Here is a 17514-nt window from a genome sequence, read left to right as displayed (position 1 = left end):
TATTCCCCTTCATTTTCTTTCGTTTTTAATATCCTCTTTGTAATTTTAACCTTGTAATTCTATTGGCTTATCAATAAAAGACCTTGTAATCTCATTGGTTGGTTTAAATTTGGATGGATTAAAGAGTTGGCATTTTTATTCCTCAAATTCTATTTGCTCAAATTCTTACAACTATTTTGTTTTATTGTGAAAATGAAATAAAAAAGCAACAGTTTCCCGTAAAAATACAACAGTAATGGTTAATCTTATAATGTTCCATTTTCCTTAACAACCGCGCAAAATGGCAAACGGGAAAAACATTAAGGTACGGAGAGAGTACTACATAATTAAATAATAAGTCAATTAAATTGTCTTAAATTATGTGACGGTCAAATCGGTGCGAATATTCGGGGACTGTGGGAGTATTAAATATTACTCCCTCCGTCCCGAAATACTTGCACCCGCTTTTCTTATAAAGCCGTCCCGAATTACTTGCACCGTTTCTATAAATGGTAAATTTTTATTAATATTATATCAACTAGTGGTCCCATACACCCTCCCTTACCCTTATCCCCTTTAAAAAGTTATATCCCTATCTATATTACAAAATACCCACTATCAATCACCATCTAATTAAATAATAAGTCAACTACTTTCTATTAAATTATGTACCAGTCAAGTCGGTTCAAATATTCCGGGACAGAGGTAATAGTATTGATTTGTCAAATCAAAAAAAATGACAAATGTTTGAAGTTAAAATTGTGTATTTCTCCTCTATTTTTTCCATCTCTCTTCGATTCTTCAACCCTTCTCATCAGCGGGGATTTATCCACCGTCTCCTTCACAAATTTCACCCAATTGTGTCCGTCAATTCATTGCAGCAATTTTGCAACTTAGCTTCTCTGGTAATCTCGTCCCTCTTAATTTGTTTTAATTTTTTGATTGGTAAATTTATTTAAACCCTAGATTTCTCTGAAATTCGCGATTAATTTCTTATGAACCCTAATTTGAACATAGTTTTATCTTCCAGTAAATCATCAAAACCCTATATTTCTCTAATTTTGTTATTAATATCTCATAAACCCTAATCTCAATGTAGTTTTTTCTTCCGGTAAATCATCAAAACCCTGTATTTCTCTGATTTTTGTTGATTAATTTGTCATAAACCCTAACTTATAATCATGAGTTTTCCCGTAGATATAATCATTGAGATTCTCCTAAGATTGCCTGCAAAATCTCTTTTACGGTTCAAGAGTGTGTGCAAATTATGGTATGATTTAATCAACGATCTTGATTTTGTCAGTCGCCATTTAGAACGATCGCTTGTCATCCAAACCAATCTTCACTTCGTTTACCATGCCCATAATACACTTCGTTTGGCCGATTTTGACAGTTTTAATAACCCGATTGAACTCAATTACCCTTATGGTGATTGTTTTATGGTGGTAGGTTCATGTACTGGCTTGCTATGTCTCCAGAGTAGTAATCAGCGTCCTCTTATGATTTACAACCCAACCACTCAGACCTACAAAAAACTCCCGTTGTTGGGGATAAGCGCATCAATACGGAATTTTGGGTTCGGTTATGATAGTATCGCTCGGGACTATAAATGTGTGAGTGTTATTCAATGTGGTGATGGTTACAGAAGGGGTTCTTTTGAGAGTGAAGTCATGGTTTATAGCTTGAAAGATGATTCATGGAGAAAGGCCCGTTCTCCTAGTGTTCCTTTCAATTTTCATTTAAGCTTTAGGGGAAATGTATTTGTTAATGATTCTATCCATTGGGTTGGGGGTATAAACAAGTGTGAGGCTATTGTTGCCTTTCATTTAAGGGATGAAACTTTTAGCACTCTGCCAATTCCTGATTCTGATTCTGATTCTGATTCTGATCCTGTGAACAGTAGAGGGGGCATATGTGTGGGAATACTTGATGGGTGTTTGTGTCTTTCGGTTAGCAATGTGAATCGTGATGATGTATGGGTAATGAGAGAGTATGGAGTAGCTGAATCATGGACCAAGCTATTTTCCATTGCTAAGCACAATGGTCACATTGTAGTGGAGAGACCTGTGTGTTATTCGATCAACTTAAAGGAATTGTTTGTGCATATGAGTGTTATTTGCGAGGTTGCTTCCATTAATTTAGATACAATGGAAATTAGCACTGTGAAGGGTCCTGATTTTAACTTTTGCACCAAAGCCTATGTCTGTGTAGAGAACCTTCTTACATTGTGATCTTTTGCTCGAGGAGGAGCAGCACATGGAAAAGAACCGACACTTGATCTTCAATCATGGGTAGTTTTGAGTTTGTTTTTCCTTGGCTATTATGTTATCTTTTTGTTCTTATTTCCTTGTAAAAACTCTGCTGAATGTCTGAGAATCTCATGCTGCAACCTGATTTTCTCCTCATTTCGTTGATATTACCAACCTGATGTTCGCAGTACTTATTTTGTTCATTAATCATTAGCTCTATTATAGAGAAGGCATTTATATCATATTCTACAGTTCATTTTACAAGGCTTTCTCAGAACACTCGTCAAACAAAGGTGAACAACAGGAAGTAATCGGGACATACTCAGTCTGCATAGTGTTTAATTTTATAGTGAAGGCATAAGTTTTATGTCGTAGCATTTGTGTAAGCAATGTTATGGATTTTTGTGTGAAAATGCCTCGATATATGACAGTAATTCCCTACACAGGGGAATGCTTATTACTTCTTGCTTTGAATTTGTTTTCTATCTCTGGTCTAAAACAAACCATACTGATATCTCAAGTTTGCAGTGTTTTACACTACACTAATTAGAAGTACATTATAACTAGTCAAACTCCCGTTTCTCATTCCTATTATAGTCATTCTCCTGCTGTTTCGCGCATTAGCAGCTAGACTAATCTATATATTATACTAAGTCTCTGTTTGGCAACACGTTTCAGTCATCTTAGAGCATGTTTGGTATGAATTTAGGAAAGGAAATGGAATGGAAACACTTAAGAAAGAGAAATGATAATGTTAAGTGTTACCATTATTTGTTGTTTGGTATAATCAAGGAAATCAATCTCTTGTATCAAATTAGAGATTGAGGAGGATAACACACAAAGTTAGCAATTGGTGGTAATGTGTTATCCATCTCTCATACCAAATTTATGGATCCGCCGCTGGATTTCACCGCTTAATTAGACAAACTTTGAGATCGAACATGAAGTAAGATTTATTCAAAATATGAAAACAATTTCGAAAATGCACAATCTATGATTTTGTAATACTTCTACTACAGTTTCTCAAAAAGGGAGGGTGGGGGGGAGGTATTTTAGAATACCTCTTTCTCTTCTTCTTTTCTTCTTCCTCATCACCAACCCTCGAACCTTAAACCCATTTGGTTCACATTTCAATTTTACTTGAGTGATACCAACTAGGTGTAAGGAGAGTCGGTAAAGTTTTCTTCAAAAATATTAATCTATATTTGACATTGTCGCCATCATGGGCCTTTGAAAGATTTTACAAAATCAGTTTGTATTTCATTTAAACAAATTTCAAAGTGCATCAATAAGCCCAATGAAAAACATAACATTTAAAGAGGGTCCATTCGACTTTTCATAATTTTTAAAACACGACTTAAAATATTAACTAGTTTTTGGGCTCGGGTGATGCCCCGTGTTACTACATTAATAACATTCACAAATATTAACTAGTTTTTGGGCTCGGGTGATGCCCCGTGTTACTACATTAATAACATTCACATTTAGTTATGTATATTTTTTTTGCAATGATAACATGAAACATGTAATAGCTTGGTGGTAAAAGCTTTATTATTTAAACTCAAGGTCAGGGATGCAAACCATGTTTGAATTTTTTTTTTATGTATATGAAGATTACATGGAACGAACGGGCCATAACCAGAGCGCCACGTGTCACGTGTACTTTCTTATAGACACCTTTTAATATATATTATAGATATTTTGAACTTTTATAAGCGTAAAACTATAAAATTAAATATTCTAAAAATATACATTTAAAATAATCTAAAGAGGGTCCATTCGGCTTTTCATGATTTTTAAAATACGACTTAAAACATTAATATTTTTAACTTTTATACGCGTAAAAATTATAAAATTAAAAATTCCAAAAATATACATTAAAAATAATCTAACAAGACATTATGGTTATCGTTTGTGAAATCTGACTCAAAAATAAATGTGTGGAGCAATCTTTAAAGGACAGAGGGTCGGAGGGGCATGGTTTAAAGCTATACAATTCTAAGCAGTCATTTGTATCAGAAAAATTGAGATATTAGACAACAGTAAGTTTGGAGTTTGGAGTTAGGAGAGAGCATCACACATGCTTGAAGGAGTAGCTTCTTGTGCACTGATTCTATCTGAAATGAAGGCTACACATCCATTCAAGCCCTAATATACTCTTTATCTAGTTGTACAATTTCCGGTAAGGGGGTGGTAACGCGATAAGATCAGTTTTAACGACGAATGTTGCTTAATTGATCGGTAAAAGGTATAGTTTTTGTTTATTTTCTTAACAACACGAAAAAAAAATACCTTTTTTATGTCAAGCATTTCAAATACTAACGATATTGGTAGAAAATTTAGAAACACAACTTAAAATCTATTTGTACCCTTTCAATTTCATGATATACACATGTTCAAATAGAACTCGAATCAAGCCCAAACCAATTTGTTAGAAGGAAATTCCATTATTTTTCTGTTTTGGTAGGAAGTAAAGCTCCCATTACCAAACTCGGTTTAGGTCTCACCATCTTGGTAATCGTAATAAAAATTAGAAAGTAAAACGTGTCCTCTAGGAAATTAATTAAGTTATTTCCTAATATTGCCAAACAAAACTACACACCACATTCAATATTTTGCTATTCTCATGTCATAACTTCAAAGTACTTGATGTAGATCTTTCCTATGTCTTATCACCTTTCTTCAACTTCAACTTCAACTTCATTACCATGCTTCAAAATGACAAAACTAACCAAGAGAGTATGTTCTTTTTACATGAATTTCACCCGCACTTTGTATGAACTTATTTGTACGTAATAGTTATTATGTGGAATTGAGCACTACTCCATAGTAAATGTTACTTACTCATATAAACTTATTGGAGCTATCTGAAGTAGTTTTCATAAAGTTAAATGAAAAATTACACCATAAAGACCTTTTCAAAAAAAATGATTCCACATTCTGTTTAGGATCGAACTCCTTCCCCGAAAGTATCACAACTTTGGTAGCGTATGATTTGCAATAAAATGCTCACCTAACTTTTCCTCAAAAAAAGAAAAAGAAATTTTTTAATTTTTAACCTCTGGACGAGTATGAAGGGAACATGATAATGTAGACGGACTACAATTCCGTGTATCAAATAAAACTGTTAAAACTTTTTACCAACCGAACCGACATAAAGAATATACGTACACTAGTACAAATCGTGTAACATGGCAAAATAGGTAGTAAGACAAACATCAGAAGAGCAATCAACCATAAATGAACCAAGTAAGAAAACCATTCCTGTCAAAATTCAACATTCTGTTAGAAATGACTCACATTCTATATGTGGTCCTTAGACTCCTTACCATATGAGATTAGAAACTATCCCTTTACACTTTTCATATTAGCAAATAACCAAGTGTTTTCATGTACTTGATTTAGGGTAAACCACACTCCCCTACTCATCTTCCACTTCAAGTTTTACTAATAATAGTACGTAAAATTCGAGTAATTCCAAGTTTTTTCTTCCCTGACTTTTCCTCTAATCAACGTTACCTAGCCCTGTGGAGGACATTTGTAACGTCGTTTTACTAAACCTGGCAAAATAACAAGCTAAATCATCCCCGGATACCATGACTTGATTTTGACTCGTATCAACCTGGAAATAATCGTGGCTAATAAACCACAACCACAACTAACACCTAACCAAAATGAATAGCTCAACAGAATCCGGTCAAAATGACTCGTATCCATCTGATCTATATCTATCATTGTACAACTCAACCTCATCATGTTCTATGGAACAGTACAGTACAGTACAGAAAAATGCTTGCACTAAACTGCAAAACTCCACCCCTCATTTTCTTCATCCAGTCTACATATCTGTATTCTGAAACACAGTTCAAAATACTTCTACGACAGTACGAGGATTGTTCAGCCCTAAAAAAGACATATATATGCAGAACTAAAGATGCATAATACAGTAAGTGCTAAATCTTGGGCAGGGTAATTTATCTGCAAAAGGAAATAATTGTCCATTGTACTATACAGAAATACTAACATGGAAACATGTTCTTGGCCAAGAGTTTTGGTTTCAGTACGATCAAAGAAATCTTAATTGATTCAGTTTCTAAAAGATATTTCCATCTGAGTATCTGACTACTTAAATATGCAGACAACACGTACCACAACTCAATCACAAGCACCAAACGCTTGGATTATCACCTAAACAAGGCAAAGGTCGGGCCCTGTGAAAAATTCATTGAAGACCTTGCGTCTTTTTCTCAAGGTAGAAACCTTCAGAATCACTCACGCGTATGGACAAGCTATTATCATTAAAACCTAAACCTAGCAAATAAAAAGTGATATGGAATTGAGCTCACTACCTACAAAATAGTTGATGATAGTCCCCAACTATGGAGCACGTATTACGCTAAGGTTTTGAGAGATGAAATATCCAAACTATCATCAAACCTTAGAACGTGGCTTAGGAGATCATTAGCTTTACAGCAAACAGTAAGCAACCTGTTTACATTTGACTTGATACATCATAATTCAAATAACATCCGAAAAACTACGACAATATTTACCTTAGACAAACTCTGTTCAGTGAAAAACTGTCACACACACTAAGAAAGGTATTTACGTCAGACAAACTCTGTTCAATGGAAGTCAATGCCAAAGGTTTCTTCTTAAGAATAGGTCTCTTCTTGCCAACTATTTTTTAAAGGTAGTTTCTCACAAAAACTCTTTTAAAATGTGGTTTCTAACATATTTTCCTTGTTTTAAGAAGTCTTAAACAAGCTGGAAAACTTTATTTAGTTGTTCACTTGTTCAAGATCAGGTAATTAATAGATTTTTACAGTAACCTTAATGCAGATCTTTACATTGACCTTAGTGTTAAGTAGATGGTTATTACAGAATATGCCAAATTTTAGGTTTTGTGCTTGTGAATTTTTTTAATTTTTTCAGGAAAAACAGTACACAAACATGAAACATGTGAATAGTAATGCTGACTACACATGATGATATGTCTAACAAACACACAAGTTTCGGGCATTAGTCTCCTTCAGCTAAATGCGTAAGATACTTGCAAAGTTAGATTCTGTCTTACTTAATAAGGTAATTCTTAACAATGCACAGGACACCATGAAAACATCACCTGTTGTAGTACTAAAATACAAATTTAGGATTTTTCTCTGCAGACAGATGAGACAAGATTAGGAAATATGCGTTTTTTTCTCAAACTACAATAAAATCACCTGCTATGTTCAATGTTACAGTTAACATTCAGACCAAAAGACTGTCATAATGGCTCCTAATACAAATTTATTGCAGCAAATGCAAAGAGATGGCAATCTCATCATCTCTGTACAGAAATCCTAATATGCAATTTGCTTTTCCTCTCCTTCAGAAAACAACCTCAGCAGATTTTCAGTCTAGAATTGATATATTGAACAAGTACATCCCTATATTGTGATTAATCTGTCAGTCGTTATCAGATAAACAAACAAGGCATCTGAAGTGCAAAATTCTCCACGTTGCCTATGCATCATCACTTAATAATTAAGAAATACCCAACCCCAAAATTCAAGTACATAGCAAGAAAAAGGTGCATAGCATTTTATGAAACCAGATTTAAACACTAACCTTAATGCGATCATTACACCTAGGCCGATGTATGTGCAACACAAGAGAAATATAGAACATAAAGAAAACTTTCTTAGGTCACATGAACAGATTGTTGAACCATGCAGGTTTCTCAAAGACGTAGCCAAAGTATATAAGTTAAAAACAGTACATGTGAATTTGTTGCTGAATTAGATGCAGATATAGGTGGTCATTCCTTACCTGCATCACTATCCATGTAGTTGTCCATTTTCACCTCAAACCCCCTTTCTGCCCTTCACCACCGAGGGTAAGAGCAGACTCATTAACAAGTTGGACTGAGCTGCCATTACTACCTTCATATTTGGAGCGCAGAGTTAGCGAATAGTAGACTCTGTGAAGTCAATACAGCAGATGTACTAGAGAAAGGTTAAATGATACTAAAATTTAATGCAATCTAAACATCACATCAAAATATGATGAAGAGAAAACGAATACATGCATCTAATAAGAGCACATTAAAGGGTTCCCTTCAACTTAAAACATCTTTTTAACCAAGCAAAACAAACAAACTTTTCTTTTCCTTAACTTGGCAGAAAGGCAAAAGTTACTGCTATGTAATAAAGGTGATACCTATGATCAAGTCAAAAATTACACAACTTCCAATTTGATGGGAAATAAAGTAAGAAGTAATAAGTACTAAAGTATAGTATCTTCTATATGCACTGTCACTGATCAATGTCATTAACAATTTGTTTAGAACATATTAAAAGTAGCAGCAACAGCCACAGCTATGGTATAAATAGGATAGTCTTACAGACATACGCGCTAATTGTTAGCCACAATAGTTTGCAGATTTCTGACACTACATCTTCAAGTTCGACACATAGGGTCTTGTCCACCAATGACATCCCGTTAACTAATTATGTACGAACATATACCCTCTTTGAAATAGATAAGTAATTTTCCTGATTTTGCCTACCTTCTTGCCAAACTGTTCCAATATTCAGTGCAGTGTCATTTCTGTGGCCTAACATTGTCTAATGTATATATAAACTGAGGCAGTGAGATGAGTTTCTTAAGTCTTTGAGAGAAAAAGCTATTAGCCTCAAAAGAACTTCAAACCCCTTAAAATGCCGACTATGACAGTTCACACACTTGCAGTCATATTTGGCATCTTAGGTATTTATATATAGCTTTGAACTTTTCTCACAGATGTTGCAGGATGGTGGAGGGGGGAAGGAATTAGTTTTTATTTTGTATTGCTACCCCCTTCTGGTTTTTTTTTACAGATATACTCTTGTGTATATAAGCTGATAGTCTGATACTTGATTTTCCTTGTTTGACCTCAGGAAATATTGTCTCAGTTGGAGTATTCCTTTCGCCAGTGTAAGTCTTAATGGTTTTACAAATAACTCAATTTCTAGCAGCTTCTTCACTAGCTTCATCATTGCTTTAACTCTCTTTTATAGGCCAACGTTCTACAGGATTTACAAGAGGAAATCATCTGAAGGATATACTTCTCTACCCTATGCTGTGGCGCTGTTCAGTGCAATGATGCTATTATATTATGGTTCCCTCAAGCCAGGTGGACTTCTGATCATCACTATTAATAGTTTTGGATGCTGCATAGAAGTTATTTACCTGGTGGTATTTCTAGTATATGCACCAAAAGCGACAAAGGTATATCTTCTGCTACACTCCTTTATCACCCTCATTTCTTATTAGAACTCAGAGAATCAATTCACTTACAAAGAAAAACTTCTCAGTTTCTTGATCACCCACAGAAGAACCAGAAAACAGAGTAGTTGTTTTTCATGCAACCCCCGAGCCATAAATACTAAGATATATTGATTTTCCCGTACGCATAATAAAACTCAGAATATGACTCTTTGTTCAGAAAACTGCAGCACAAGTATGAAAAATGAAAAGCCAAACATAACTTACAATTGCAGGGGAGGGGGTGGGGGGTGTTTGAAATAGTGCAGAAAAAGTAACTACTAAATTAACCTTTCCATCCCTTCCCCCTCCCTTTCCCCCTTCAGCATCCCGATTTAAAATATCCGGTCTTGCATGGGCCAAGCCGAGCAGATTTGTATTTTGATTTCTACTCTTCTAACTTGTTTTCTCTTATCTGCATTTGTCAATACTTAACTAAATAATCCCAACTGAATTCAAACAAAGGTTCCATAAAATCAAAATTTTAGCACTAACAGAAGTATGTTAAATACTTTGATACCAGATGCATCTGTCATTTAGAACTCCTTTAGTTGAACAGTCCTTTTTCTGACTCATTTTGCAGAATTTCACATTGAAGCTAATAATTCTATTTAACCTGGGAGTATGCAGCTTAGTCATGTTGCTCACAACTCTTCTAGCCAAAGGTCCCAAAAGAATTACTGTTGTAGGCTGGATAAATGCCGTTATCAGCCTCTGTGTGTTCGCAGCTCCACTAACTGTCATGGTAAGTGGAAAAACAAGTCCATAATTTCAGACCCTAAAGCATGTTAACAACAATTCAGATGCTCATCTAAACTCAATAATGTGACACCAACTCCTGAATTCATATATCAGGGGCAAGTAATTAGAACAAGAAGCGTGGAGTTCATGCCGGTTTCTCTCTCCTTAGCCCTCACTGTTAATGCCACTATGTGGTTCTTCTATGGATTTTTCCTCAAAGATTACTTTATCGCGGTAAGTAACCTACAACCTTTTCTTCCTTGGGTTCTCTTCCTTTATTGTTTGGTACTATTTCTAAGTCGATAATGTCCTTTTGTATTTTGAGATACATAGAAGTTAACCATTATGATAAACAGGGACCAAATATCTTGGGGTTTTTTCTTGGCATTATTCAGATAACCCTCTACATCACCTACAAGTACTGCTGCAGCAAGGTTGAGAAGGATTTTACTCATGACAAATCGAGCAAAGATTCAAAGTTGGAGCCAGTGGATGATGTCATCAGGGACAACCAACAAATTGAAATGCAGGCAGTGTAAAACATCCATGTCAACTTGGATGAACTGTTGACAATCCATCGAGATCCGGGGTTTCAGGAAATCGACTAGTACCTATCTACGAAGAGTTGAGGTTTCCACGGAAGATAATCATGTACTTCATGTAAAATATAAAATAAAAGTGATTGATATCACTGTACTCTATATAATTCAGAGAGAGGAGGGAAGGAGTAGAAAGAACACATTTTTTTGTAATTCTGACACTCTTTCCAGGTTACAAGTAAATAATAGCTGAAATACTGTAAATTTTTTCCTTCTACTCCCCTTCCATTTCGTTCCAACTTTCTTTACGACCAAACAATTTGTTGAAAAGAAAACTTAATTTCTAATCTGCAGAACCATGCATTACAAATTAAGCCAATGGCATGGGGTATTTCAGGGAGTATCATATCCACAATCTTAATACCCCTTATTCAGGTGAAAGAAGGGCATGCTTCTCATTATGTAATAGCCATAAACTAACCAAACAAGTCCAGTACTGTTAGTCGGGGCTGGGGCTTTGATGTCACGTTCAGTAAAAGGACTTCCACCATCTGAAATGCGTGAAAAGCATGATTTCCAGGAAAAATCATGCTTTTGGCACTAAAATGAGTAAAAAATAACAAGCAAGAGCGCACTTTAATTTGAGTGAATACTGTAATTTTTATTGATGAGGAAGTTCACTTTCTTAGATACAACTTATAAAACTAGATTCTGCACAACTAGCCTAGTCATAATTAAGCAAGTAGCTGCATGTTGCTGTTAGCCTTGAACAACCTTTTTTGCTCAAAATTGGTTTCGGTATCATCTCATCAGTCTTCCGGAGTTCCAGATGGTAGTTAAGTGCACCACACAGCATGTACAAGCAGGAAATTAACATAAAAAAACTCACGAGGCTCTTCTAATTTCAAACCTGTTAACAGGGTCATTCGTTTTCTTCAGAGATGGTCTCTCCTCCAGAAATTAAATTCATTAAGGTCTTTGTAGCATGGCCAATTGCACGAGAGGTCTTTTTTGCAGCGCCAGAAACAACTGGTTGAAATGAGATGGCAGGAAGGTTCGCCCTCTCATGGATCATTGCTGCATTGCAGCAGAGCAGATCATTATAGAGGAATCAGTTAGGATGAAGAAGCTACCAAATGCTTTAAGTAAGCAACAAATTTACTTTATGCATAACATACACATAGTCTGTTCACGAGCAATAGAGCCAATCTGTCGTGCTCCATGTTTAGCTGCTTGAACTGCTTTTGCAGATTTATTGACTCCTGATGATATCTCTTGGCTGAAAACATGAACCACCATTTTAATATATCAGGGATTTAAACCAGAAATTGGCCACAATCTACGCATGTACAGCAAAGAGTAAAACTCAATATGTTTGAATACTCTTGTACGTGATTATACAAGAGAACAAGAAAGGTCAAATTTTTTAGTGAAGATGAAAGGTTTTTGCAAGATATTTTTTCCAGTAAATTACACCCCCCCCCCCCCCCCCTTAAGAACTGCACAAGTCACTCTGCTTGAAAGTGAGGAAAAAAGTACCACAGTAAATGTCCAGCTCAAAAGAGGAGCGAAAGAATGCAACTAAAAAATCAAAGCATGGCATCTTTTCAACAACTAACATCAAGCAGATAGATTCTTGACATTGCTCTTAGTAACCGTTTTCAGCAATTCCGAAAATCTTAACACCTGAAAAGTAACTATTTAATTCAATCTCACTAACTTTCGTCAATTGACCTCCCCAACCTCCCTGCCACCCCACCCCCACCCCCCCCCCCCCCCCCCCCCTTCCCCCCTTCCCCAAGGCCCTAAAGGAACCAACAAACCAAAACAAAGAAAACATTTCTTTATCAGCACTAGAACTTGTAGTGCCACACCCTTTGTATTCAACAAACACATTAAGGAACTATTCCAAGGTAAAAATTAGAATAGAGCAGGAATACAAAATCATGACCAAGGACTGTCTTTACTTTATTTACCTTAAGTCACTCAGTTCTACAGTAAGGTCACTGATTTCGATGCCTGAAAGTCTAATAGCTGCCACTGTACTGGGGAGCTCCTCTCGAGCAGTGTCTGCTAGCTTTGCAAAAGAATTAGCAGCTCTTCCCATAGCCTAGAACAAGACAAGCAAGATACAGTAGTCTGGCATTTACATGTTTTCTCCTCTTCATATACCATTGACAATAAAGATCAGATAAGTAGATAACTGATAATTTAATTTAGCTGATCCAAATACAGACGTGAAGCATAGCACACACTTTTTAGTTTTTTCAGAACAAACCATATTTCTTAAAATGATTAAGATCTGGTGTAGGTTGGGAACAATAAATGACTTGTAGGAAATAGTTCTGTTCAGATACAGATTTAGAAGGATTGTTTTCGTACACTAGTACTGCAACTCCAAAAAGCAGGTTCATTAGTCAGTCTTAGATACTCTACTTTGCCTCCTTATGTCATCCCATCAACAAATTACGAATAACCGAAATTATATAGCCTCAATCAAGTAAAATCTTTTCAAAAACTGACAATCGAGGACTGTATAAAGTTTGAAGCAGACCAGTAAACAAATAGTGAGGCGTTCTTGCGCTAGGCCTTTTTTGTTTAAGACATTAACACTTCATCAGCTCTATTTCTGCAACCACTAAAGATCCAGGTCCAACAACTTAAGAAAGAAAGAAAGTGAAAGTGGGTGAAGATCTTCAAAAGCACACATTTTGTCAAGCTTAAGCAGGTGAAACGCCTCATTCCTAAAACCAAGCGATCACCTAGTTGAGCTGGCTAATGGCCCAAGACAAAACACCACTAAACCGACATTCACACCTATTAATATCTTTTTAGGCAACTCATACCAATGCTACATATGCACAACTAACTGATGCATGCTTTCCCACTCTATCACTTTTTCCCCTTTAAAAACAAATTAATGATCAACCATAATATATTGTTCAGACAGATATTGACTTGAGAATCAAAGGAGCATTTCCGATGGAGGGCATAGACCCTAGACCAGCTCGGATTTAAAAAAAAAAAACCAATGTATCTAGCTAAAGTATACATTTACAAAACAACTTCACAACAACATGCAATTTCAAAGGGATTTCAGGTATTCTCAAAATTCTATGTCAATAAGGAACACTAACACAAGGTCTTGAACAGACTTTTTGAGCTCTCCGGCACAATGTAGCTATCTTTTATACTTTGTTAAAGTAAAAATGGTTTGGAAAACTTACATACAAAGTAGGAACAGTTGCAGCAACAAGGCTGATAAACGCAACAGAGGTCTGCATTCAACCGGTATTCAACGTAAGTAACGACAAATTTTGATTTGCAATAGAATATGATATCAAAGAAAAGAACTTTCACACTGTATTTCCATTGGAGACTACTATGTATGGAGACATTATCCAACATTTAAAATATCAATGCATTACTCGTCTTTCTACGATATCACTACAAACAATTCGATAACCCACTGTAGATTTTCCAATTATTTTCCCTATTATTAGCATTGTTTCAATGTCAGGAAGCCCATTGCAGAAATATCAACAGAATTAGTGAAGAACAAGCAATATGATAAAGGTATGATGAAGAAGTAATTGAATTACCGTGCAAGCGATGAATGTTAATAAAAAGAAAGCTTGATCACTCAAGCTGAACTTAGAACGCCACGACGAGACAAAAGGCGGAACATTAGGGTTCCTAATTTCCACAAATTCGGATCGATTTTCCGAATTCAATTGTTGCTCCTGATATTTCTGGGCGATTGAATTTGAATCCTTGAGTTCAATTGAAGAATTCAAAGAGGAAAATGTTGAAAATTTGCGACGATTGAATGAAGAAAGAGGGAAAAGATATCGAGGTTTGAAGAAGAGGGTGGAATTAGGAGGAGAAATTGAGGCTGAGAAAGTGAAGTGAAGGGGGAGAGTGAGAGAAGTAGTTGGAGTGGGAAGATTAGAAGGTAGCAGCCATGGAAGTTTCATGATGGCAATTTGAGGAGATAGAAAGTGTGGTTTAAGAGCTGTGCAGGACTGCCATGGCGAACAACGGAACAAGTGAGCGACAAGTGAACAGATGATTATTTCAAATCATAAAAAACTCATTTTTACGAATAAAAAGACACATCCGCTTTAAAAAAAAACTTTGAATACAATACAATCGTTAAAATAAAAAAAATCTGAAAAATTTTATACTTATAAATTATAAAAATGTACTTTTATATTATAAAAATGTACTTTTTAATTGTGAAAATGCAAAATATTTCCAAAAACTTTTGTGTAATACTGCCAAATGATTAGACCACTTTTTTGGTACTAACTAAACCAGTGTAAAACATAAGTAAAAGTAATTAAATCATAACTAATTGAATAACAAAATAGTTAACGTATAATAACAAATAGTTGAGTCGAATACTCCCTATGTCCCAGACATGGCCGGTCCTGACTATTTTATGGCATATGGGCGAAAAAATAATTTGGGGCCCTGTATATCTAAAGGTTTACAATGAAAATTGTTTGTGCTTTTATTAAAAGGGTGATATGATATTACTTGCAAACAACTTATTATTATTTTTTTCTCTTTTTTTTTCATTTTAAACTCTATTAAAAACACACCTAGTACTTCTATAAGGTTTAAACATACTATCTTGTATTATTAAACACGAATTACAATATATCTCAAACATTCATTATCAAACAAACACCAGTAAAATAACAAGTTAACAATGAAACATGTACATATCACAAAGTACGTTGAATGAAAGAAATGTATTGAAAAAATAATTACTCCGCATGTTCTTATTGTACAAGAGTTTTAGCAAGTATATGCAAATTCCCGAGCTATGCGTTAAATTAATTTGATTAAATATACTATGATACGACTAAAAATTCAATTCTTTTTTCTAAATCTAAAATTAAAATAGGAAGTGTATAAAAGTTGTGCTTGAAAAATGACTGACTTTATTTTAGTGTATTATGTTTGATACAAATTGAGTAATAAAAGTAGTAGGTATTGCAAAACTTATGAAAAAGATGGTGTCGGCTGGGAATCGAACCCGCGCTCCCTGTAGTGTGTAAACTCTATGAGCATGAACCAATGAGCCATTCTTTGGGATATATTATAATGTTTAATAAAAAATTTATTATAGTTGTTAACTGGTAGATTGCGTGGATTTCAGACCTTTTCCCTTGGGCCCAAGGCGATTGCCCCTTATGCCCTGCCCAAGGGCCGGGCCTGGTCCCAGAATACTCGCAACGGTTTGATTGGACATGCTTGCCAATGCACAACTTTGACCATCAATATCTTCAATTATATATTATAAAAACTTATAAAATATTAATATTTTGAAAATGTATGTTAATGATGAAAACAACAATATACTACAATTTATTTAAGAATTAAAAAAACTAAAGTGCCACGTAAAAAAATATTGTGGGAATGATTAGATTATTAAATTAAGTTTCGAGATAGGATAATAATTTTATAAGGGATAGAATTCCAATAACATTAAAGTTCTACCAAAAATATTACTCCCTATGTTCCTTTATGTTCTTTCCGTTTGGGAAATGGTGTGGAAATTAAGAAAATGAAATCGTGTAATGAATGGGTGTAAAAGTAATGATTGAATGTAAGAGAAAGTAATAAAGTACTCCCTCCGGATCTAAATGTTATTCCCGTTTTCTTTTTTAGTGTCCCAAAATAATCTTCCCATTTCTTTTATTTCCTTTTTAATCTCTTCCTTGTAATTTTAACTTTGTAATTCTATTGGTTTATCAATAAATGTAATCCCCCGTAATCTTATACATTTCATTTATATATTTTGGCGTATATTTAATATATTTAAATAAAAATTTATGAATTTTGGAAATAAATATATAATTAACGTACATTTACTTATTACATTTTAATATTTTCAACGATTTACGAAATCGAAAATGATTTTAGAATTTTAAGTTGAAAAGAATTTGAATTAAGAAAGTTGATTGATTTTAGGAAACGATCATATTCAGTTTTGGATTCGAATCATAAAAGCTAAATCCTAATCCTAGCCTACTTGGGAAAGCCCAACATCAAAACCCAAACCTCAAACCCTCACCCAAACTATTTCACGTAAAACAAACCAAGCCCTTCTCTCTCCCCTCCATACTCACGTGAAACAAAAAAAAAGAGGAAACCCTCCATCCTTCCTCCAATCTCACGCACACCCTCAGCCGTCCTCTCTCCCTCCACGCCGTCGCCAAGCCGCCGCCGTCCAGCACTCCTCAGCCGCCGCCCAGTACGGTAACACCCTCCTCTTCATCCTTCTTCTTCGTATTCTCTCTTTCCTTCCCCTCTGTTTTTCGAGCTACCTTAACCCCTTCGTGTGTCGCAGCAACTCGAGTCGCACAGCCGCCGCCAAGTCGCGCCGCCGTGCCCAGCCCCTGCCGCGAGCCACCTCCGTCCGCCAGCTCTCTCTCTTTCCTCCTTCTTGAATTGGTTACTTTCTTAAACCTTAAGTAACTAATTATTTTAAATTAAAGCTTGTTAATTTAGATTACGTTCTTGATATTAAATTTATGATTTTTATGGTTTGAACATGATTTTCAGATTTGGGTTGAGATTAAAAACGAATTAATTTTCAGTTTTGACTAATTAAAATTAAGTTAGGGCTTAATCATGATTTATTAGTTTGAATTATGTTTTCTTGAATTAAAGCTATGGGTTTTGTGATTTAAATTATAAAT

General features: G+C 35.1%; 3 protein-coding genes across 7 annotated transcripts; 2 read left to right on the top strand and 1 right to left on the bottom strand.

Annotated features, from left to right (window-relative positions):
- Window positions 1-716: 716 nt before the first annotated feature.
- On the top strand, window positions 717-2688 carry LOC110793560 (F-box protein CPR1-like). 2 transcript variants are annotated; one of them, XM_021998445.2, is made up of 2 exons: window positions 720-884; window positions 1429-2688. In XM_021998445.2, the coding sequence occupies exon 2, from the start codon at window positions 1479-1481 to the stop codon at window positions 2208-2210; it is 732 nt and encodes a 243-aa protein (XP_021854137.2). In that variant the 5' UTR covers window positions 720-884; window positions 1429-1478; the 3' UTR covers window positions 2211-2688. The 2 variants fall into 2 exon arrangements, with proteins under 2 accessions (XP_021854136.2, XP_021854137.2); XM_021998444.2 differs by having other exon boundaries at window positions 717-2688.
- A 5203-nt stretch (window positions 2689-7891) lies between these two features.
- Window positions 7892-14859, bottom strand: LOC110793561 (uncharacterized). Of its 4 annotated transcripts, none has more exons than XM_056841287.1 (6): window positions 14401-14859; window positions 14026-14076; window positions 12775-12908; window positions 11977-12077; window positions 11709-11875; window positions 7892-8193 (listed from the first exon to the last, which is right to left on the bottom strand). In XM_056841287.1, exons 1-5 carry the CDS (start codon window positions 14773-14775, stop codon window positions 11721-11723), a joined length of 816 nt encoding a protein of 271 aa, XP_056697265.1. In that variant the 5' UTR covers window positions 14776-14859; the 3' UTR covers window positions 7892-8193; window positions 11709-11720. The 4 variants fall into 4 exon arrangements, with proteins under 4 accessions (XP_056697265.1, XP_021854139.1, XP_021854140.1 ...); XM_021998447.2 differs by having other exon boundaries at window positions 7892-8155; XM_021998448.2 differs by having other exon boundaries at window positions 7892-8151.
- On the top strand, window positions 8747-11075 carry LOC110793566 (bidirectional sugar transporter NEC1). The gene is made up of 6 exons (XM_056841288.1): window positions 8747-8981; window positions 9152-9188; window positions 9272-9482; window positions 10102-10263; window positions 10374-10493; window positions 10616-11075. Exons 1-6 carry the CDS (start codon window positions 8933-8935, stop codon window positions 10796-10798), a joined length of 762 nt encoding a protein of 253 aa, XP_056697266.1. The 5' UTR covers window positions 8747-8932; the 3' UTR covers window positions 10799-11075.
- Window positions 14860-17514: the final 2655 nt, after the last annotated feature.

This window comes from Spinacia oleracea, chromosome 4 (assembly GCF_020520425.1).
Source record: "Spinacia oleracea cultivar Varoflay chromosome 4, BTI_SOV_V1, whole genome shotgun sequence".
Lineage (NCBI taxonomy): Eukaryota > Viridiplantae > Streptophyta > Magnoliopsida > Caryophyllales > Amaranthaceae > Spinacia > Spinacia oleracea.
Note: the sequence above shows the minus strand (reverse complement) of the source record. Positions and strands in the feature narration are given on the sequence as shown.